Source organism: Heptranchias perlo, chromosome 45, assembly GCF_035084215.1.
Source record: "Heptranchias perlo isolate sHepPer1 chromosome 45, sHepPer1.hap1, whole genome shotgun sequence".
NCBI classification, from domain to species: domain Eukaryota; kingdom Metazoa; phylum Chordata; class Chondrichthyes; order Hexanchiformes; family Hexanchidae; genus Heptranchias; species Heptranchias perlo.
The window spans coordinates 96,474-120,380 of record NC_090369.1 but is presented as its reverse complement, the minus strand read 5'-3'; the positions used below and the strand labels follow the sequence as shown (position 1 = coordinate 120,380).

At 52.4% G+C, this 23,907-nt stretch overlaps 1 protein-coding gene across 1 annotated transcript in view; it reads right to left on the bottom strand.

Annotated features, from left to right (window-relative positions):
- Nucleotides 1-23,907, bottom strand: part of LOC137306767 (plexin-B1-like) — a 104,900-nt gene that overhangs the window by 28,768 nt on the left and 52,225 nt on the right. Inside the window, exons 17-24 of the mRNA XM_067976132.1 lie at nt 22,045-22,221; nt 21,251-21,401; nt 18,349-18,588; nt 16,066-16,242; nt 13,357-13,505; nt 6,491-6,591; nt 1,041-1,258; nt 67-245 (exon numbers count right to left, since the gene is read on the bottom strand). Of these exons, the coding sequence (XP_067832233.1) occupies nt 67-245; nt 1,041-1,258; nt 6,491-6,591; nt 13,357-13,505; nt 16,066-16,242; nt 18,349-18,588; nt 21,251-21,401; nt 22,045-22,221 (1,392 nt within the window). The remainder of the gene's footprint in view (nt 1-66; nt 246-1,040; nt 1,259-6,490; nt 6,592-13,356; nt 13,506-16,065; nt 16,243-18,348; nt 18,589-21,250; nt 21,402-22,044; nt 22,222-23,907) is intronic.

Genomic DNA, 23,907 nt, shown 5'->3' with positions numbered 1-23,907 from the left:
GGTTATCACAGCGATGGAAAGCTCGGTGAGATATAACAAGGACCAGAGGAAGCACAGGACACAAACCTGCGTAGCATGAGCTTGGGATTCTTGGCCACGTACTGATCCACCAGGTTGCTGAGCAAGGTTTTCATGATTTCGGTGAGGTACTCCAGCTTCCCGTGGAGCGCCACAGTCAGCAAGGACGCCACGTATCCACGGTCCCGCGGGCTGAATGTCCTCTGCTCCTCCAGCGTCTGAACAAACTGTGGGGGTTAAAGGGAGGAGACGAGAGGGAATTCTTACAGCACAGCAGGGAAAGGATCGGGAGGAGGCCATTCAGCCCCTCTCGAGTCTGTTACATTAGGCACAGGAGGAGGCCATTCAGCCCCTCTCGAGTCTGTTACATTAGGCACAGGAGGAGGCCATTCAGCCCCCTCGAGTCTGTTACATTAGGCACAGGAGGAGGCCATTCAGCCCCTCGAGTCTGTTCCGCCATTCAGTTAGATCGTGGCTGATCTTAACTCCATTTACCCGCCTTGGTTACAATCTTAGAATGATACAGCACAGAAGGAGGCCATTCGGCCCATTGTGCCTGTGCCGTCTCTTTGAAAGAGCTAACCAATTAGTCCTGCTCCCCTGCTCTTTCCCCGGAGTCCTGCAAATTTCTCCCCTCCAAGTATTTATCCAATTCTCTTTTGAAAGTTATTACTGAATCTGCTTCCACCGCCCTTTCAGGCAGTGAATTCCAGATCAGAACAACTCGCTGCGTAAAAAAACATTCTCCTCATCTCCCCCTCTGGTGCTTTTGCCAATTACCTTAAATCTGTGTCCTCTGGTTCCCGACCCTCCTGCCACTGGAAACACTTTCTCCTTATTTACTCTATCAAAACCCCTCCTGATTTTGAACACCTCGATTTAAATCTCCCCTTAACCCTCTCTGCTCCGAGGAGAACATGTTGAATTCCATCCGCCACCTATAGGGGAAGGAAGGAGAGGGGGGTGCCCTGTTTCGGGGCGGGGCGGGGGGGAGTGGGGAGGGAGAAGGGATCCCTGCTTGCCTTGGTGAGGAAGGTTTTATTGTTGAGGAGGTTGGAGAGTTGAGTCAGTCCCTGCTCCACTGTCTGTCGCCGCGATTCCGGGAGCTCCAAGTCTCGGTGCAGCGGAGATTCCTTGTGTCCGGGGAAAAAGATTTTCTCGGCGTAGGGCTTGTAATCCAGGAACGGGATCCTGGTTCCCTCCAGGTCGCCCGTCAGATCCATCATCTCTGTCATCAGATCTGGTCAAAGAAAGACTCAGTGAGTCGACGGAGCACATTGTGTCCGCACTCCTCGGCGAGGGGCCAGGGGATGTTTCTCCACATTAAAGGCCCTCCTGGATTGCTGCTGACCGCTACCTTCCCTCGCTCCTGATCACTATACCCCTCCCTCCCCGACACTGCTACCTTCCCTCGCTCCTGATCACTATACCCCTCCCTCCCCGAGACTGCTACCTTCCCTCGCTCCTGATCACTATACCCCTCCCTCCCCAACACTGCTACCTTCCCTCGCTCCTGATCGCTATACCCCTCCCTCCCCGACACTGCTACCTTCCCTCGCTCCTGATCACTATACCCCTCCCTCCCCGACACTGCTACCTTCCCTCGCTCCTGATCACTATACCCCTCCCTCCCCGACACCGCTACCTTCCCTCGCTCCTGATCACTATACCCCTCCCTCCCTCCCCAACACTGCTACCTTCCCTCGCTCCTGATCACTATACCCCTCCCTCCCCGAGACTGCTACCTTCCCTCGCTCCTGATCACTATACCCCTCCCTCCCTCCCCGACACTGCTACCTTCCCTCGCTCCTGATCACTATACCCCTCCCTCCCTCCCCAACACCGCTACCTTCCCTCGCTCCTGATCACTATACCCCTCCCTCCCCGACACCGCTACCTTCCCTCGCTCCTGATCACTATACCCCTCCCTCCCTCCCCAACACTGCTACCTTCCCTCGCTCCTGATCACTATACCCCTCCCTCCCTCCCCGAGACTGCTACCTTCCCTCGCTCCTGATCACTATACCCCTCCCTCCCTCCCCAACACTGCTACCTTCCCTCGCTCCTGATCACTATACCCCTCCCTCCCCGAGACTGCTACCTTCCCTCGCTCCTGATCACTATACCCCTCCCTCCCTCCCCGACACTGCTACCTTCCCTCGCTCCTGATCACTATACCCCTCCCTCCCTCCCCGACACTGCTACCTTCCCTCGCTCCTGATCACTATACCCCTCCCTCCCCGACACTGCTACCTTCCCTCGCTCCTGATCACTATACCCCTCCCTCCCCGACACTGCTACCTTCCCTCGCTCCTGATCACTATACCCCTCCCTCCCTCCCCGACACTGCTACCTTCCCTCGCTCCTGATCACTATACCCCTCCCTCCCTCCCCGACACTGCTACCTTCCCTCGCTCCTGATCACTATACCCCTCCCTCCCCGACACTGCTACCTTCCCTCGCTCCTGATCACTATACCCCTCCCTCCCGGACACTGCTACCTTCCCTCGCTCCTGATCGCTATACCCCTCCCTCCCTCCCCGACACTGCTACCTTCCCTCGCTCCTGATCACTATACCCCTCCCTCCTGGACACTGCTACCTTCCCTCGCTCCTGATCACTATACCCCTCCCTCCCGGACACTGCTACCTTCCCTCGCTCCTGATCGCTATACCCCTCCCTCCCCGACACTGCTACCTTCCCTCGCTCCTGATCACTATACCCCTCCCTCCCCGACACTGCGACCTTCCCTCGCTCCTGATCACTATACCCCTCCCTCCCTCCCCGACACTGCCACCCTCTCCCCTTCCCCGACACTGCTACCTTCCCTCCCTCCCGGACACCACTACCTTCCCTCCCTCCCAGACATTGCCACCTTCCCTCCCTCCCTCCCAATCCCAGCCTCTACTTTCCCGTCCCTCCTGCTACCTTCACTACCTCCCTCCCAGCCACTCTCTGTACTCTGTGCTTCTATTTATAAAGCCCAGGATCCTGTATACTTTTTTTTTTAAACACCCTTCTCAACTCGTCCTGCCGCCTTCAAAGTTATGATGAACCCCCAGGTCCCACTGTTCCTGCACCCCCTTTAAAATTGCACTTTGGGGAACGAAGGGCTAAAACGCAGAGATCAGAATGCGAGCAAGGTTCGAAAGTGTAGGAGAGAAGTCGCAATAAATCAGGACCGAGCGGCGAGGCCAAGCTTGGGTTTTAAAAACCTGTATGAGGAGGGGTAGGCTGAGGGAGGAGGGGAGTTCCCCAGTGTAGTGGTCCTGGGAAGGAATGAGTTACGGGCTGGAGACAGTGAGGCTGGTCTTCAAAACAGGAGAGGAGAAGGGATAACATCAGACCCGCATTTAATATGGGGGGGGGTAGAGAGAGTCTGTGGGACAGGGTATTTAATATGGGGGGGTGGAGAGAGTCTGTGGGACAGGGTATTTAATATGGGGGGGTGGAGAGAGTCTGTGGGACAGGGTATTTAATATGGGGGGGTGGAGAGAGTCTGTGGGACAGGGTATTTAATATGGGGGGGTAGAGAGAGTCTGTGGGACAGGGTATTTAATATGGGGGGGGGTAGAGAGAGTCTGTGGGACAGGGTATTTAATATGGGGGGGTAGAGAGAGTCTGTGGGACAGGGTATTTAATATGGGGGGGTAGAGAGAGTCTGTGGGACAGGGTATTTAATATGGGGGGGGGTAGAGAGAGTCTGTGGGACAGGGTATTTAATATGGGGGGGTAGAGAGAGTCTGTGGGACAGGGTATTTAATATGGGGGGGGTAGAGAGAGTCTGTGGGACAGGGTATTTAATATGGTGGGGGGGTAGAGAGAGTCTGTGGGACAGGGTATTTAATATGGGGGGTGTAGAGAGAGTCTGTGGGACAGGGTATTTAATATGGGTGGGGGGGTAGAGAGAGTCTGTGGGACAGGGTATTTAATATGGGGGGGGGTAGAGAGAGTCTGTGGGACAGGGTATTTAATATGGGGGGGGGGGTAGAGAGAGTCTGTGGGACAGGGTATTTAATATGGGGGGGGTAGAGAGAGTCTGTGGGACAGGGTATTTAATATGGGGGGGGTAGAGAGAGTCTGTGGGACAGGGTATTTAATATGGGGGGGGTAGAGAGAGTCTGTGGGACAGGGTATTTAATATGGGGGGTAGAGAGAGTCTGTGGGACAGGGTATTTAATATGGGGGGGTAGAGAGAGTCTGTGGGACAGGGTATTTAATATGGGGGGGGGTAGAGAGAGTCTGTGGGACAGGGTATTTAATATGGGGGGGTAGAGAGAGTCTGTGGGACAGGGTATTTAATATGGGGGGGTAGAGAGAGTCTGTGGGACAGGGTATTTAATATGGGGGGGTAGAGAGAGTCTGTGGGACAGGGTATTTAATATGGGGGGGTGGAGAGAGTCTGTGGGACAGGGTATTTAATATGGGGGGGGTAGAGAGAGTCTGTGGGACAGGGTATTTAATATGGGGGGGTAGAGAGAGTCTGTGGGACAGGGTATTTAATATGGGGGGGTAGAGAGAGTCTGTGGGACAGGGTATTTAATATGGGGGGGGGGTAGAGAGAGTCTGTGGGACAGGGTATTTAATATGGGGGGGTGGAGAGAGTCTGTGGGACAGGGTATTTAATATGGGGGGGGTAGAGAGAGTCTGTGGGACAGGGTATTTAATATTGGGGGGGTAGAGAGAGTCTGTGGGACAGGGTATTTAATATGGGGGGGGTAGAGAGAGTCTGTGGGACAGGGTATTTAATATGGGGGGGGTAGAGAGAGTCTGTGGGACAGGGTATTTAATATGGGGGGGTAGAGAGAGTCTGTGGGACAGGGTATTTAATATGGGGGGGGTAGAGAGAGTCTGTGGGACAGGGTATTTAATATGGGGGGGTAGAGAGAGTCTGTGGGACAGGGTATTTAATATGGGGGGGGTAGAGAGAGTCTGTGGGACAGGGTATTTAATATGGGGGGGGTAGAGAGAGTCTGTGGGACAGGGTATTTAATATGGGGGGGTAGAGAGAGTCTGTGGGACAGGGTATTTAATATGGGGGGGTAGAGAGAGTCTGTGGGACAGGGTATTTAATATGGGGGGGGGTAGAGAGAGTCTGTGGGACAGGGTATTTAATATGGGGGGGTGGAGAGAGTCTGTGGGACAGGGTATTTAATATGGGGGGGGTAGAGAGAGTCTGTGGGACAGGGTATTTAATATTGGGGGGGTAGAGAGAGTCTGTGGGGCAGGGTATTTAATATGGGGGGGGGTAGAGAGAGTCTGTGGGACAGGGTATTTAATATGGGGGGGTGGAGAGAGTCTGTGGGACAGGGTATTTAATATGGGGGGGTAGAGAGAGTCTGTGGGACAGGGTATTTAATATGGGGGGGGGTAGAGAGAGTCTGTGGGACAGGGTATTTAATATGGGGGGGGGTAGAGAGAGTCTGTGGGACAGGGTATTTAATATGGGGGGGTAGAGAGAGTCTGTGGGACAGGGTATTTAATATGGGGGGGTAGAGAGAGTCTGTGGGACAGGGTATTTAATATGGGGGGGTAGAGAGAGTCTGTGGGACAGGGTATTTAATATGGGGGGGGGTAGAGAGAGTCTGTGGGACAGGGTATTTAATATGGGGGGGGTAGAGAGAGTCTGTGGGACAGGGTATTTAATATGGGGGGGGGTAGAGAGAGTCTGTGGGACAGGGTATTTAATATGGGGGGGTAGAGAGTCTGTGGGACAGGGTATTTAATATGGGGGGGTAGAGAGAGTCTGTGGGACAGGGTATTTAATATGGGGGGGTAGAGAGAGTCTGTGGGACAGGGTATTTAATATCGGGGGGGGGGGTAGAGAGTCTGTGGGACAGGGTATTTAATATGGGGGGGGTAGATAGAGTCTGTGGGACAGGGTATTTAATATGGGGGGGGGGGTAGAGAGTCTGTGGGACAGGGTATTTAATATGGGGGGGTAGAGAGAGTCTGTGGGACAGGGTATTTAATATGGGGGGGTGAATAGACCCTGTGGGGCAGGGTATTCGATATTGGGGGGGGGTGAATAGACCCTGTGGGGCAGGGTATTCGATATTGGGGGGGTGAATAGACCCTGTGGGGCAGGGTATTCGATATTGGGGGGGTGAATAGACCCTGTGGGGCAGGGTATTCGATATTGGGGGGGTGAATAGACCCTGTGGGGCAGGGTATTCGATATTGGGGGGGGGTGAATAGACCCTGTGGGGCAGGGTATTCGATATTGGGGGGGTGAATAGACCCTGTGGGGCAGGGTATTCGATATTGGGGGGGTGAATAGACCCTGTGGGGCAGGGTATTCGATATTGGGGGGGTGAATAGACCCTGTGGGGCAGGGTATTCGATATTGGGGGGGTGAATAGACCCTGTGGGGCAGGGTATTCGATATTGGGGGGGTGAATAGACCCTGTGGGGCAGGGTATTCGATATTGGGGGGGTGAATAGACCCTGTGGGGCAGGGTATATCACTTACCAGTAAATTCCCGTCTGCACTGGTCACCAACGCTCGTCTCCAGGTTTACGAGCTGAACAAGGACCTTTTTATAGTCTCGCACTGCTTTCTTACTCTTCCTCCTGTCAGGGGTCGGAAGCACATCAGCACGGGTTAGATACAGAGTGACGCTCCCTCTACACTGTCCCATCAAACACTCCCAGGGCAGGTACAGGGTTAGATACAGAGTAAAGCTCCCTCTACACTGTCCCATCAAACACTCCCAGGGTCAGGTACAGGGTTAGATACAGAGTAAAGCTCCCTCTACACTGTCCCATCAAACACTCCCAGGGCAGGTACAGGGTTAGATACAGAGTAAAGCTCCCTCTACACTGTCCCATCAAACACTCCCAGGGTCAGGTACAGGGTTAGATACAGAGTAAAGCTCCCTCTACACTGTCCCGTCAAACACTCCCAGGGGCAGGTACAGGGTTAGATACAGAGTAAAGCTCCCTCTACACTGTCCCATCAAACACTCCCAGGGCAGGTACAGGGTTAGATACAGAGTAAAGCTCCCTCTACACTGTCCCATCAAACACTCCCAGGGCAGGTACAGGGTTAGATACAGAGTAAAGCTCCCTCTACACTGTCCCATCAAACACTCCCAGGGGAGGTACAGGGTTAGATACAGAGTAAAGCTCCCTCTACACTGTCCCATCAAACACTCCCAGGGCAGGTACAGGGTTAGATACAGAGTAAAGCTCCCTCTACACTGTCCCATCAAACACTCCCAGGGTCAGGTACAGGGTTAGATACAGAGTAAAGCTCCCTCTACACTGTCCCATCAAACACTCCCAGGGGAGGTACAGGGTTAGATACAGAGTAAAGCTCCCTCTACACTGTCCCATCAAACACTCCCAGGGGAGGTACAGGGTTAGATACAGAGTAAAGCTCCCTCTACACTGTCCCATCAAACACTCCCAGGGCAGGTACAGGGTTAGATACAGAGTGACGCTCCCTCTACACTGTCCCATCAAACACTCCCAGGGCAGGTACAGGGTTAGATACAGAGTGACGCTCCCTCTACACTGTCCCATCAAACACTCCCAGGGTCAGGTACAGGGTTAGATACAGAGTAAAGCTCCCTCTACACTGTCCCATCAAACACTCCCAGGGCAGGTACAGGGTTAGATACAGAGTAAAGCTCCCTCTACACTGTCCCATCAAACACTCCCAGGGTCAGGTACAGGGTTAGATACAGAGTAAAGCTCCCTCTACACTGTCCCATCAAACACTCCCAGGGCAGGTACAGGGTTAGATACAGAGTAAAGCTCCCTCTACACTGTCCCATCAAACACTCCCAGGGCAGGTACAGGGTTAGATACAGAGTAAAGCTCCCTCTACACTGTCCCGTCAAACACTCCCAGGGCAGGTACAGGGTTAGATACAGAGTAAAGCTCCCTCTACACTGTCCCATCAAACACTCCCAGGGCAGGTACAGGGTTAGATACAGAGTAAAGCTCCCTCTACACTGTCCCATCAAACACTCCCAGGGTCAGGTACAGGGTTAGATACAGAGTAAAGCTCCCTCTACACTGTCCCATCAAACACTCCCAGGGCAGGTACAGGGTTAGATACAGAGTAAAGCTCCCTCGACACTGACCCATCAAACACTCCTAGGGCAGGTACAGGGTTAGATACAGAGTGACGCTCCCTCTACACTGTCCCGTCAAACACTCCCAGGGCAGGTACAGGGTTAGATACAGAGTAAAGCTCCCTCTACACTGTCCCGTCAAACACTCCCAGGGCAGGTACAGGGTTAGATACAGAGTAAAGCTCCCTCTACACTGTCCCATCAAACACTCCCAGGGCAGGTGCGGGGTTAGATACAGAGTAAAGCTCCCTCCACACTGTCCCATCAAACACTCCCAGGGCAGGTGCGGGGTTAGATACAGAGTAAAGCTCCCTCTACACTGTCCCATCAAACACTCCCAGGGTCAGGTACAGGGTTAGATACAGAGTAAAGCTCCCTCTACACTGTCCCATCAAACACTCCCAGGGCAGGTACAGGGTTAGATACAGAGTAAAGCTCCCTCTACACTGTCCCATCAAACACTCCCAGGGCAGGTACAGGGTTAGATACAGAGTAAAGCTCCCTCTACACTGTCCCGTCAAACACTCCCAGGGCAGGTACAGGGTTAGATACAGAGTAAAGCTCCCTCTACACTGTCCCATCAAACACTCCCAGGGCAGGTACAGGGTTAGATACAGAGTAAAGCTCCCTCTACACTGTCCCGTCAAACACTCCCAGGGCAGGTACAGGGTTAGATACAGAGTAAAGCTCCCTCTACACTGTCCCGTCAAACACTCCCAGGGGAGGTACAGGGTTAGATACAGAGTAAAGCTCCCTCTACACTGTCCCGTCAAACACTCCCAGGGGAGGTACAGGGTTAGATACAGAGTAAAGCTCCCTCTACACTGTCGCATCAAACACTCCCAGGGGAGGTACAGGGTTAGATACAGAGTAAAGCTCCCTCTACACTGTCCCGTCAAACACTCCCAGGGGAGGTACAGGGTTAGATACAGAGTAAAGCTCCCTCTACACTGTCCCATCAAACACTCCCAGGGCAGGTACAGGGTTAGATACAGAGTAAAGCTCCCTCTACACTGTCCCGTCAAACACTCCCAGGGGAGGTACAGGGTTAGATACAGAGTAAAGCTCCCTCTACACTGTCGCATCAAACACTCCCAGGGGAGGTACAGGGTTAGATACAGAGTAAAGCTCCCTCTACACTGTCGCATCAAACACTCCCAGGGGAGGTACAGGGTTAGATACAGAGTAAAGCTCACTCTACACTGTCCCATCAAACACTCCCAGGGTCAGGTACAGGGTTAGATACAGAGTAAAGCTCCCTCTACACTGTCCCATCAAACACTCCCAGGGGCAGGTACAGGGTTAGATACAGAGTAAAGCTCCCTCTACACTGTCCCATCAAACACTCCCAGGGGCAGGTATAGGGTTAGATACAGAGTAAAGCTCCCTCTACACTGTCCCATCAAACACTCCCAGGGCAGGTACAGGGTTAGATACAGAGTAAAGCTCCCTCTACACTGTCCCATCACACACTCCCAGGGCAGGTACAGGGTTAGATACAGAGTAAAGCTCCCTCTACACTGTCCCATCAAACACTCCCAGGGCAGGTACAGGGTTAGATACAGAGTAAAGCTCCCTCTACACTGTCCCATCAAACACTCCCAGGGCAGGTACAGGGTTAGATACAGAGTAAAGCTCCCTCTACACTGTCCCATCAAACACTCCCAGGGCAGGTACAGGGTTAGATACAGAGTAAAGCTCCCTCTACACTGTCCCATCAAACACTCCCAGGGCAGGTACAGGGTTAGATACAGAGTAAAGCTCCCTCTACACTGTCCCATCAAACACTCCCAGGGCAGGTACAGGGTTAGATACAGAGTAAAGCTCCCTCTACACTGTCCCATCAAACACTCCCAGGGCAGGTACAGGGTTAGATACAGAGTAAAGCTCCCTCTACACTGTCCCATCAAACACTCCCAGGGCAGGTACAGGGTTAGATACAGAGTAAAGCTCCCTCTACACTGTCCCATCAAACACTCCCAGGGCAGGTACAGGGTTAGATACAGAGTAAAGCTCCCTCTACACTGTCCCATCAAACACTCCCAGGGCAGGTACAGGGTTAGATACAGAGTAAAGCTCCCTCTACACTGTCCCATCAAACACTCCCAGGGCAGGTACAGGGTTAGATACAGAGTAAAGCTCCCTCTACACTGTCCCATCAAACACTCCCAGGGCAGGTACAGGGTTAGATACAGAGTAAAGCTCCCTCTACACTGTCCCATCAAACACTCCCAGGGCAGGTACAGGGTTAGATACAGAGTAAAGCTCCCTCTACACTGTCCCATCAAACACTCCCAGGGCAGGTACAGGGTTAGATACAGAGTAAAGCTCCCTCTGGACTGTCCCATCAAACACTCCCAGGGCAGGTACAGGGTTAGATACAGAGTAAAGCTCCCTCTACACTGTCCCATCAAACACACCCAGGGCAGGTACAGGGTTAGATACAGAGTAAAGCTCCCTCTACACTGTCCCATCAAACACTCCCAGGGCAGGTACAGGGTTAGATACAGAGTAAAGCTCCCTCTACACTGTCCCATCAAACACACCCAGGGCAGGTACAGGGTTAGATACAGAGTAAAGCTCCCTCTACACTGTCCCATCAAACACTCCCAGGGCAGGTACAGGGTTAGATACAGAGTAAAGCTCCCTCTACACTGTCCCATCAAACACTCCCAGGGCAGGTACAGGGTTAGATACAGAGTAAAGCTCCCTCTACACTGTCCCATCAAACACTCCCAGGGCAGGTACAGGGTTAGATACAGAGTAAAGCTCCCTCGACACTGTCCCATCAAACACTCCCAGGGCAGGTACAGGGTTAGATACAGAGTAAAGCTCCCTCGACACTGTCCCATCAAACACTCCCAGGGCAGGTACAGGGTTAGATACAGAGTAAAGCTCCCTCTACACTGTCCCGTCAAACACTCCCAGGGCAGGTACAGGGTTAGATACAGAGTAAAGCTCCCTCTACACTGTCCCATCAAACACTCCCAGGGCAGGTACAGGGTTAGATACAGAGTAAAGCTCCCTCTACACTGTCCCGTCAAACACTCCCAGGGCAGGTACAGGGTTAGATACAGAGTAAAGCTCTCTCTACACTGTCCCATCAAACACTCCCAGGGGCAGGTACAGGGTTAGATACAGAGTAAAGCTCCCTCTACACTGTCCCATCAAACACTCCCAGGGCAGGTACAGGGTTAGATACAGAGTAAAGCTCCCTCTACACTGTCCCATCAAACACTCCCTGGGCAGGTACAGGGTTAGATACAGAGTAAAGCTCCCTCTACACTGTCCCATCAAACACTCCCAGGGCAGGTACAGGGTTAGATACAGAGTAAAGCTCCCTCTACACTGTCCCATCAAACACTCCCAGGGCAGGTACAGGGTTAGATACAGAGTAAAGCTCCCTCTACACTGTCCCATCAAACACTCCCAGGGCAGGTACAGGGTTAGATACAGAGTAAAGCTCCCTCTACACTGTCCCATCAAACACTCCCAGGGCAGGTACAGGGTTAGATACAGAGTAAAGCTCCCTCTACACTGTCCCATCAAACACTCCCAGGGCAGGTACAGGGTGAGATACAGAGTAAAGCTCCCTCTACACTGTCCCATCAAACACTCCCAGGGGCAGGTACACGGTTAGATACCGAGTAAAGCTCCCTCTACACTGTCCCATCAAACACTCCCAGGGCAGGTACAGGGTTAGATACAGAGTAAAGCTCCCTCGACACTGTCCCATCAAACACTCCCAGGGCAGGTACAGGGTTAGATACAGAGTAAAGCTCCCTCGACACTGTCCCATCAAACACTCCCAGGGCAGGTACAGGGTTAGATACAGAGTAAAGCTCCCTCTACACTGTCCCATCAAACACTCCCAGGGCAGGTACAGGGTTAGATACAGAGTAAAGCTCCCTCGACACTGTCCCATCAAACACTCCCAGGGCAGGTACAGGGTTAGATACAGAGTAAAGCTCCCTCTACACTGTCCCATCAAACACTCCCAGGGCAGGTACAGGGTTAGATACAGAGTAAAGCTCCCTCGACACTGTCCCATCAAACACTCCCAGGGTCAGGTACAGGGTTAGATACAGAGTAAAGCTCCCTCTACACTGTCCCATCAAACACTCCCAGGGCAGGTACAGGGTTAGATACAGAGTAAAGCTCCCTCTACACTGTCCCATCAAACACTCCCAGGGTCAGGTACAGGGTTAGATACAGAGTAAAGCTCCCTCTACACTGTCCCATCAAACACTCCCAGGGCAGGTACAGGGTTAGATACAGAGTAAAGCTCCCTCTACACTGTCCCATCAAACACTCCCAGGGGCAGGTACAGGGTTAGATACAGAGTAAAGCTCCCTCTACACTGTCCCATCAAACACTCCCAGGGCAGGTACAGGGTTAGATACAGAGTAAAGCTCCCTCTACACTGTCCCATCAAACACTCCCAGGGCAGGTACAGGGTTAGATACAGAGTAAAGCTCCCTCTACACTGTCCCGTCAAACACTCCCAGGGTCAGGTACAGGGTTAGATACAGAGTAAAGCTCCCTCTACACTGTCCCATCAAACACTCCCAGGGCAGGTACAGGGTTAGATACAGAGTAAAGCTCCCTCTACACTGTCCCATCAAACACTCCCAGGGTCAGGTACAGGGTTAGATACAGAGTAAAGCTCCCTCTACACTGTCCCATCAAACACTCCCAGGGCAGGTACAGGGTTAGATACAGAGTAAAGCTCCCTCTACACTGTCCCATCAAACACTCCCAGGGGCAGGTACAGGGTTAGATACAGAGTAAAGCTCCCTCTACACTGTCCCATCAAACACTCCCAGGGACAGGTACAGGGTTAGATACAGAGTAAAGCTCCCTCTACACTGTCCCATCAAACACTCCCAGGGTCAGGTACAGGGTTAGATACAGAGTAAAGCTCCCTCTACACTGTCCCATCAAACACTCCCAGGGCAGGTACAGGGTTAGATACAGAGTAAAGCTCCCTCTACACTGTCCCATCAAACACTCCCAGGGCAGGTACAGGGTTAGATACAGAGTAAAGCTCCCTCTACACTGTCCCATCAAACACTCCCAGGGACAACACGCGTATTGACAAACAGATTCTTGCCCTGTGTGGATTTCTGATTGTTTTCACCTTGTGAAGCTAACACACGATTCTCATTACCGCACTGGCTCGTACATTAGCCATTGGGTACGTAGGGCGGGAGGGAGAGGAGCCCCTGAAGTTATTTCAAATGTTCTACTGTACCTGTAAATAAGGATGATGACCCCCACCAGGAGCACCACCAACGCTGCCCCCACTGCCAGCCCGATCTTCGCCTCCAGCGGGAACGTAACCTGACCCTCGGTGTCATACTCCACCAGGCCCAGCTCAAACCTCAGGTTCCCCATCAGTACCTACAAACAGGAGACAAGGGCGGTTAAAGAGGAGGCAGCAGTGTCCACGGCAACACTGGACGTCATGGCTAAACCTTTATCAATCACCGGTTCAGCCCCAGCCGGAGGATTCCCAGACTTTGGGAAGGATATCAAGGCCTAGGAGAGGGTGCAGAGGAGATTTACTCGAATGGTCCCAGGAGTGAGGGACTCCTCCTGTTCCGATGATCCCTCCCATGTTATTCACCCCTGTCTCCTCCCCCCAAGGCCGTGATTATCGCTGGGAGTACCGGTGGTCCCAAGGGCAGCGCCCGCAATCCGGCACCTCGCCCCGAGGGCCCGTTCTTGGGGCGTGAGGCCAGACAGCGAGTAACGGTGGGATCGTCTGCTCCCGCCTTCACCCACTGCCCACACACATCCAGCAAGACGCACTGGATAATGGTCAGATCCAAGAACCCTGGATGGTTTCATCCCTACTCCCAAACTGGCGGCTCTGAGGCCAATCGCAGGGCCATCCCTCCCCACCCCCGCTCTCATCATCTCACTCCTTGGGGCGGAGTCTGAACGGGGCGGAGTCTGAACGGGGTAGAGGAGGAGGGGGATCTAGGGGTACAGGGACATAAATCGCTAAAAGTCGTGACGCAGGTTAACAAGACTGAAAAAAAAAAGCAAACCAAGCACTGGGGTTCATTTCTAGAGGGATAGAATTGAAAATCAGAGAAGTTATGTTAAACTTGTATAGCACCTGGGTTAGACCACACTTGGAGCACTGTGCACAGTTCTGGTCTCCATATACCTTGGTTAGACCACACTTGGAGCACTGTGCACAGTTCTGGTCTCCATATACCTTGGTTAGACCACACTTGGAGCACTGTGCACAGTTCTGGTCTCCATATACCTTGGTTAGACCACACTTGGAGCACTGTGCACAGTTCTGGTCTCCATATACCTTGGTTAGACCACACTTGGAGCACTGTGCACAGTTCTGGTCTTCATATACCTGGGTTAGACCGCACTTGGAGCACTGAGCACAGTTCTGGTCTCTATATACCTTGGTTAGACCACACTTGGAGCACTGTGCACAGTTCTGGTCTTCATATACCTTGGTTAGACCACACTTGGAGCACTGTGCGCAGTTCTGGTCTCTGTATACCTTGGTTAGACCACACTTGGAGCACTGTGCACAGTTCTGGTCTCCATATACCTTGGTTAGACCACACTTGGAGCACTGTGCGCAGTTCTGGTCTCCATATACCTCGGTTAGACCACACTTGGAGCACTGTGCGCAGTTCTGGTCTCCATATACCTCGGTTAGACCACACTTGGAGCACTGTGCGCAGTTCTGGTCTCCATATACCTTGGTTAGACCACACTTGGAGCACTGTGCGCAGTTCTGGTCTCCATATACCTTGGTTAGACCACACTTGGAGCACTGTGCACAGTTCTGGTCTTCATATACCTTGGTTAGACCACACTTGGAGCACTGTGCGCAGTTCTGGTCTTCATATACCTTGGTTAGACCACACTTGGAGCACTGTGCACAGTTCTGGTCCCCATATACCTTGGTTAGGCCACACTTGGAGCACTGTGCACAGTTCTGGTCTCCATGTACCTTGGTTAGACCACACTTGGAGCACTGAGCACAGTTCTGGTCTCCATATACCTTGGTTAGACCACACTTGGAGCACTGAGCACAGTTCTGGTCTCCATATACCTCGGTTAGACCACACTTGGAGCACTGGGCACAGTTCTGGTCTCCATATACCTTGGTTAGACCACACTTGAAGCACTGTGCACAGTTCTGGTCTCCATATTATAAAAATGGGGACCAGAACTGGAGAAGGTGCAAAAAAGATTCACAAGGATGATACCAGAACTGAGAGGTTCTAACTGTCAGGAAAGACGGAACAGGCTGGGGCTCGTTTCTCGAGAAAAGAGAAGGGAGGGGTGACCTGATAGAGGTCTTTAAAATTATGAAGTGGTTTGATAGGGTAGATGTAGAGAAGATATTTCCACGTGTGGGGGAGACCAGAACTCGGGGCCATAAATATAAGACAGTCAGTAATAAATCCAATCAGGAATTCAGGAGAAACTTCTTTACCCAGAGAGTGGTGAGAATGTGGAACTCACTCCCACAGGGAGTGGTTGAGGGGAATAACAGAGATGGATTTAAGGGGAAGCTGGATAAACACATGAGGGAGAAAGGAATAGAAGGATAGGCTGATGGGGTGAGATGGAGTAGGGAGGGAGGAGACTCATGAACATTGGCACAGACCAGTTGGGCCGAATGGCCTGTTTCCGTGCTGTACTTTCTATGTAAATTAGACCAGGAACTGAACCTGGCAGCCTTCCTCGCCTGTGTGACTCAGTACCGCCCACTGAGCGAGTGGGGGGGGGAGGGGAGGGGGAGGAAGTAAATTTTAAACCAAAAACCAGCACCGATCTCCCTGCAGTTCTTGCGTCTCCTCGTGGACAGTTCTGGAAGAAAGAGCCTCCCAGCCCGGGAACTGCGCAGAGAGGGGAGGAGGGGCAAGGACCATGGCAGATATATAGATTTTTTTTTTGAAAAAAAAGAACTTACAATAAATTCCGGCAAGTCACCCCCACCATCACGTTTCAGCCCCCCCAGGGCTGGAGGCTGAGTCTTCGGAGGTACACAGTACAAGTTGTGGCCAGTCAGGGTTTTCACCGCACACATCTCTGCTCCAATCAACGCAATCACCTCCTCCATCTTCATCGCCAGGTCCAGATTCTCACCCTTCGCAGGAAAAGCAGGAAGAAACGATTCAAATTCCAAACCAAGCCAGTTCCTCCCCCAACCCTGTTCCTCCCTCTCCGCACGGGACCAGCTCAGCGCAGACCGGAACCTTGCCGGTCCGTGTCGCTCAGCGACTCACTAGCTAACCAGCAAACTTGCATTTCTATCGCGAGTTAAAAGCAGTGGATGTCCAAAGGGGACTTAGGGGTTCAGGTACATCGATCATTGAAGTGTCATGAACAGGTGCAGAAAATCATCAATAAGGCTAATGGAATGCTGGCCTTTATATCTAGAGGACTGGAGTACAAGGGGGCAGAAGTTATGCTGCAGCTATACAAAACCCTGGTTAGACCGCACCTGGAGTACTGTGAGCAGTTCTGGGCACCGCACCTTCGGAAGGACATATTGGCCTTGGAGGGAGTGCAGCGTAGGTTTACTAGAATGATACCCGGACTTCAAGGGTTAAGTTACGAGGAGAGATTACACAAATTGGGGTTGTATTCTCCAGAGTTTAGAAGGTTAAGGGGTGATCTGATCAAAGTTTATAAGATATTAAGGGGAACAGATAGGGTGGATAGAGAGAAACTATTTCCGCTGGTTGGGGATTCTAGGTGTAGGGGGCACAGTCTAAAAATTAGAGCCAGACCTTTCAGGAGTGAGATTAGAAAACATTTCTACACACAAAGGGTGGTAGAAGTTTGGAACTCTCTTCCGCAAACGGCAATTGATACTAGCTCAATTGCTAAATTTAAATCTGAGATAGATAGCTTTTTGGCAACCAAAGGTATTAAGGGATATGGGCCAAAGGCAGGTATATGGAGTTAGATCACAGATCAGCCATGATCTTATCAAATGGCGGAGCAGGCACGAGGGGCTGAATGGCCTACTCCTGTTCCTATGTTCCTATCTTCAACGGGAGAAATATTTGAAAAGGAGAAATTTGCAGAGCTACAGGGGAAAGAGCGAGGGGAGTGGGACTAATTGGATAGCTCTTTCAAAGAGCCGGCACAGGCACGATGGGCCGAATGGCCGCCTGCGCTGCATGATTAGTTCAGAATCACGTCCTCCCTAGGCGCTTCATGGAAGTGTAATCGGACAGGCAAATATTGGCGCCGAGCCACAGAAGGATGTTAGAAGGGGTGACTACAAGCTTGGTGGAGGGGTTTAGGGAGGGAATTCCAGAGCTTAGGGCCGAGGCAGCTGAAGGCACGGCCGCCAATGGTGGAGCGATGGGAATCGGGGGGATGGACAAGAGGGTGGAATTGGAGGAGCGCAGAGATCTGGGAGGGTCGTAGGGGCTGGAGGAGGTTATAGGGAGAGGGGAGAGCCTTAGAACAAGGATGAGAATTTTTAAAATCGAGGGGTTCCCGGACCGGGAGCCAGTGTAGGCCAGCGAGCACAAGGGGGTGATGGGTGAACGGGACTTGGTGCGAGTTAGGATACGGGGCACCAGAGTTTTGGATGAGCTCAAGTTAATGGAGGATGGGAGGCCGGCCAGGAGAGCATTGGAATAGTCGAGTCTGGAGGTATCAAAGGCACGGATGAGGGTTTCAGCAGCAGATGGGTTGAGGCAGGGGGCGGAGACGGGCGATGTTACGGAGGTGGAAGGAGGCGGTCTTGGTGACGGAGCGGAGACGTCTTCGGAAGCTCATCTCGGGGTCAAATGGGACGCCAAGGTTGCGAACGGTCTGGTTCAGCCTCAGATGGTGGCCAGGGAGAGGGATGGAGTCGGTGGCTGGGGAATGGAGTTTGCGCTGGGGACCAAAGAGTCTTCCCAATGTATAACTGGCTCATCCAGGACTAGACGTCAAACAAGGAGTCTGACAACACAGAGGCAGCGGAGGGCGAGAGAGAGAGAGGTGGTGAGCCTTTAGGGGAACAGGAGGAGTTTCTTAATGAAGTTTATTGTCCTTTAGGGAACATCATTCATTCCCTTTCCTCTGCAGGGACCACGATAGACTGTAACTTCGTGCCGAGAGTAGGCACTGCATTTACAGGATGAGACACCCATCTAAAACCGCCTGTAAATTTAAGTGTCCTTAATCACGGGTCCCTGGCGGAGTTGTTCATTCGCGGTTGACGAGTTTGCGATTTCCGCCGTCTTACCTCAACGGAGAGGACGCTGCCCGGTTTGTACTTGTAGGGCATGGAGGGGTCGTGGCCGTTCAGGGGTCGCAGGGTGGGGTCGCTCTCGTACGTGAAGGCCTTTCCTCCCTCCAGGCTCTGGAAGTCGATGAGCAGGTTGTCGAGGACAAAGCTGGTGGCCGCCACTCGCGACCCCTCCGGAATCCGGGGCGTCTTGCAATCCATCCGCGTGGGCGCGGTGACGTTGCAGGTGTCAGAATACTGTGGAGAGGGCGGAATTGGAGAGAGAGCCGGAGTTAGACCCCGGACCATGGCATCGCTCGATCCGACTCACCGCCGTACGGGTCCCAAGCCGTCAACAACGCAATCCCAATCCCCCCAACCAAAGGCACCGACTCTCACTGGTGTTGCAGGTCTCACAGGCCCCGGTACCTCAGCTCCGACTCCACCATCTCCGCACCTCAAGGGTCAGCCGGGCGGAGGGGGGGCATGGGGGCATCACAGCCAAGCAGGATCCTGTCCTCAGTCGATACCCACACACAGCTGGAATCACCGGGCGGAGATCGTGAGCAGGAACCCTGGTTGATTTCCCCTCTCTCTATCCCCTTGGTCACTGGACAGTGATCGGGAGCAGGAACCCTGGCTGATTTCCACTCTCTCTAACCCAGGGGTCACTGGACAGTGATCAGAGCAGGAACCCTGGCTGATTTCCCCCTCTCTCTAACCCAGGGGTCACTGGACAGTGATCAGGAGCAGGAACCCTGGCTGATTTCCCCCTCTCTCTAACCCAGGGATCACTGGACAGTGATCAGGAGCAGGAACCCTGGCTGATTTCCCCCTCTCTCTAACCCGGGGGTCACTGGACAGTGATCAGGAGCAGGAACCGTGGCTGATTTCCCCCTCTCTCTCTAACCCAGGGGTCACTGGACAGTGATCAGGAGCAGGAACCCTGGCTGATTTCCCCCGCTCTCTAACCCAGGGGTCACTGGACAGTGATCAGGAGCAGGAACCGTGGCTGATTTCCCCCGCTCTCTAACCCAGGGGTCACTGGACAGTGATCAGGAGCAGGAACCCTGGCTGATTTCCCCTCTCTCTAACCCAGGGGTCACTGGACAGTGATCAGGAGCAGGAACCCTGGCTGATTTCCCCCCTCTCTCTAACCCAGGGGTCACTGGACAGTGATCGGGAGCAGGAACCCTGGCTGATTTCCTCCTCTCTCTAACCCAGGGGTCACTGGACAGTGATCAGGAGCAGGAACCCTGGCTGATTTCCCCTCTCTCTAACCCAGGGGGTCACTGGACAGTGATCAGGAGCAGGAACCCTGGCTGATTTCCCCTCTCTCTAACCCAGGGGGTCACTGGACAGTGATCAGGAGCAGGAACCCTGGCTGATTTCCCCCTCTCTCTAACCCTGTAGCACCCCTCCCATTATCGCTGAGACCAACTAACTCAGCAGTGACCAGTGATGGAACCTGTGCCATTTCTACTCATTCCACTCATGCATTGTCTGTTTTTCAACAAAATAATACCGGGGCTAAAGGGGTTAAATTCCGAGGACAGGTTGCACAGACTGGGCTTGTATTCCCTCGAGTGTGGAAGATTAAGGGGTGATCTAATCGAGGGGTTTAAGATGATTAAAGGATTCGATAGGGTCGATGGAGAGAAACTATTTCCTCTGGTGGGGGGAGTCCAGAACAAGGGGGCAGAACCTTAAAATTAGAGCCAGGCCGTTCAGGGGTGATGTCGGGAAGCATTTCCTCACACAAAGGGGAGTGGGAATCTGGAACTCTCTCCCCCAAAAAGCTGTGGAGTCTGGGGGTCAATTGAAAATTTCAAAATTGAGATTGATCGATTTTTGTTGGGTAAGGGGATTAAGGATTAAGGAACCAAGGCGGGTAAATGGAGTTAAGATACAGATCAGCCATGATCTAATTGAATGGTGGAACAGGCTCGTGGGGCTGAATGGCCTCCTCCTGTTCCCTATGTTCCTATTCTAATCGATATACAAACTCCGCCCCCCCCCACCCCACCTCCTTTCCTCATTGTATTAATATGCCCCCACCTCTAGAAACGATAACCTGTCCGTTCTCTCATAGGGAACCGCTGTGCGTTTCCTGTTTTTGATTCAGATTTCCAGCAGCTGTAGTATTTTGCTTTTCACCTTCCTGGTCGATGTGGAGCAGGACCCGGGATCTGGACATGTATTTATTCACTGGGCCCCCAGAGGGAGCTCCTTTTAAGGATCATGGTTCGATGACTGTGATTACTTTCCCTGTCCATACACAATGGGAGAGGTAGACAGAAAACAACGACCTGAATTTATACAGTGCCGTTAACGTAGTAAAACGTCCCCGAGGCTCTTCACAGGAGCGTAAATCAGACCCCGAGCCACGTAAGGAGATATTAGGACAGGTGACCAAAAGCTTGATCAAAGAGGCAGGTTTTAAGGAGCGTCTTATAGGAGGAGAGAGAGGCGGAGAGGTTTAGGGAGGGAATTCCAGAGCTTAGGGCCGAGGAAGCTGAAGGCACGGCCGCCAATGGTGGAGCGATGGAAATCGGGGGGGATGGACAAGAGGCCGGAATTGGAGGAGCGCAGAGATCTGGGAGGGTCGTAGGGGCTGGAGGAGGTTACAGAGATAGGGAGAGGGGGGTGAGGGGCCACGGAGGGATTGGAACACGAGGATGAGACAAACAGTCCAACCACAGGGAGGCAGCCGAGAGCGGACAGCGCTCCCGAGATTTGTTCCCTCTTTGTGGGAAAGGGCTTGGCCTCCACCTGACACCCACCCCCCGGCGGCCTGGCCAGGATCAAACCGGGGGCCTAGGCGCTGACCCGCGTTCGGGGTCTCCAGGGACTCCCGCTGCCGCGTCACGTACCCCAAAGCCCCCACGGGGAGACTCGCAAAGACCAACGGGTGCTGTACCTCTGAATCTGGCAGGCTGCGCTCTGTCCTGAGCCGGGGCCTCCAGGCCCCTCTCCTCCGCCTCCGAGCCGCCGGCTTCAGGTGGATCTTCATCAGGGGAAGCTGCACAACATCCAGGTTCTCCCCGTGTATGTGAATTGTTCGGCCTCCGCTGCAGAAAGCACGAGAGGAGAGTCAACAACTTGCCTTTCTCCGGCGCCTTTAACAAGTGAAACGTCCCCAAGGCGCTTCACAGGAGCGTAAATCAGACACCGAGCCACGCAAGGAGATATTAGGACAGCTCGGTCAAAGAGGTAGGTTTTCAGGAGCGTCTTAAAGGAGGAGAGAGAGGCGGAGAGGTTTAGGGAGGGAATTCCAGAGCTTAGGGCCCGGGCGGCTGAAGGCACGGCCGCCAATGGTGGAGCGATGGGAATCGGGGGATGGACTCGAGAAAATTTCGAGGGGAATAAGAATTATTCTTATGCACAGCGTTAGCTGCGGCTCAGTTGGGGAGCACCCTCGCCTCGGAGTCTGAAGGTCATGGATTCGAGCCCCACTCCAGAGACTCGAGCCCCATAATCCAGGCTGACATGAGGCGAATAGGAGAGATGGATTTAAGGGGAAGCTGGATAAACACATGAGGGAGAAAGGAATAGAAGGATAGGGTGATAGGGTGAGATGATGTGGGGTGGGAGGAGGCTCGAGTGGAGCATAAAGACCGGGATAGACCAGTTGGGCCGAATGGCCTGTTTTTGCCCGTGTTTCTGGTCGTGTCCCTCCTGCCCCAAGCTCCATCACCGAGCTTCTCCACTCACCTGAAGAAGCTGTTGGACGGCTCAGCTCCCTTGATCTGTGGGTTGTCCGCGTACTGGTACACAACCGTTTCCAGAACCTTCTCCGCTTGTCCGTACCTCACCATCACTCGCACTTCATCCGTCTCGTTGGTGGGGCTGGAGCGGCACACCAGCTGATCAGTCTGGACATTCCCTGTACTGAAGGAGAGAAATACACATCCTTAGAATGGGAAAACATGCAGCAAACCTGAGAATCACTGCAGCCATAGCGAGGGAGACACACACACAGGGTCAAAGCGACAAGGAGAGAGAGAGAGAGAGGTAGAAAGAGGGATACACACACAGATACAGAGAGAGAGAGAGAGAGGGATATTAACACAGAGAGAGAGAGAGAGAGAGAGGGATATTAACACAGAGAGAGAGAGAGAGAGAGGGATATTAACACAGAGAGAGAGAGAGAGAGAGGGGGATATTAACACAGAGAGAGAGAGAGAGAGAGAGGGATATTAACACAGAGAGAGAGAGAGAGAGAGGGGGATATTAACACAGAGAGAGAGAGAGAGAGAGAGGGATATTAACACAGAGAGAGAGAGAGAGAGAGGGATATTAACACAGAGAGAGAGAGAGAGAGGGGGATATTAACACAGAGAGAGAGAGAGAGAGAGAGGGATATTAACACAGAGAGAGAGAGAGAGAGAGAGGGATATTAACACAGAGAGAGAGAGAGAGAGGGATATTAACACAGAGAGAGAGAGAGAGAGGGATACGCACACAGATACAGAGAGAGAGAGGGATATTAACACAGAGAGAGAGAGAGAGAGAGGGATATTAACACAGAGAGAGAGAGAGAGAGAGGGATATTAACACAGAGAGAGAGAGAGAGAGAGGGATATTAACACTGAGAGAGAGAGAGGGATATTAACACAGAGAGAGAGGGATATTAACAGAGAGAGAGAGAGAGGGATATTAACACAGAGAGAGAGAGATATTAACAGAGAGAGAGAGAGAGAGGGATATTAACACAGAGAGAGAGAGAGAGAGAGGGATATTAACACAGAGAGAGAGAGAGAGAGAGGGATATTAACACAGAGAGAGAGAGAGAGAGGGATATTAACACAGAGAGAGAGAGAGAGAGGGATATTAACACTGAGAGAGAGAGAGAGAGAGGGATATTAACACTGAGAGAGAGAGAGAGAGAGGGATATTAACACAGAGAGAGAGAGAGAGAGAGAGAGGGATATTAACACAGAGAGAGAGAGAGAGAGGGATATTAACACAGAGAGAGAGAGAGAGAGAGGGATATTAACACAGAGAGAGAGAGAGAGAGGGATATTAACACAGAGAGAGAGAGAGAGAGAGAGGGATATTAACACAGAGAGAGAGAGAGAGAGAGGGATATTAACACAGAGAGAGAGAGAGAGAGAGGGATATTAACACAGAGAGAGAGAGAGAGAGGGATATTAACACAGAGAGAGAGAGAAAGAGAGGGATATTAACACAGAGAGAGAGAGAGAGAGGGATATTAACACAGAGAGAGAGAGAGAGGGATATTAACACTGAGAGAGAGAGAGACACAGGTAGAAAGAGGGATACGCACACAGATACAGAGAGAGAAAGAGAGGGATATTAACACAGAGAGAGAGAGAGAGAGAGGGATATTAACACAGAGAGAGAGAGAGTGAGAGGGATATTAACACAGAGAGAGAGAGAGAGAGATATTAACAGAGAGAGAGAGGGAGGGATATTAACACAGAGAGAGAGAGAGAGATATTAACAGAGAGAGAGAGGGAGGGATATTAACACAGAGAGAGAGGGATAGTAACATACAGAGAGAGAGGGATATTAACAGATACAGAGAGAGAGAGGGGGATATTGACATACAGA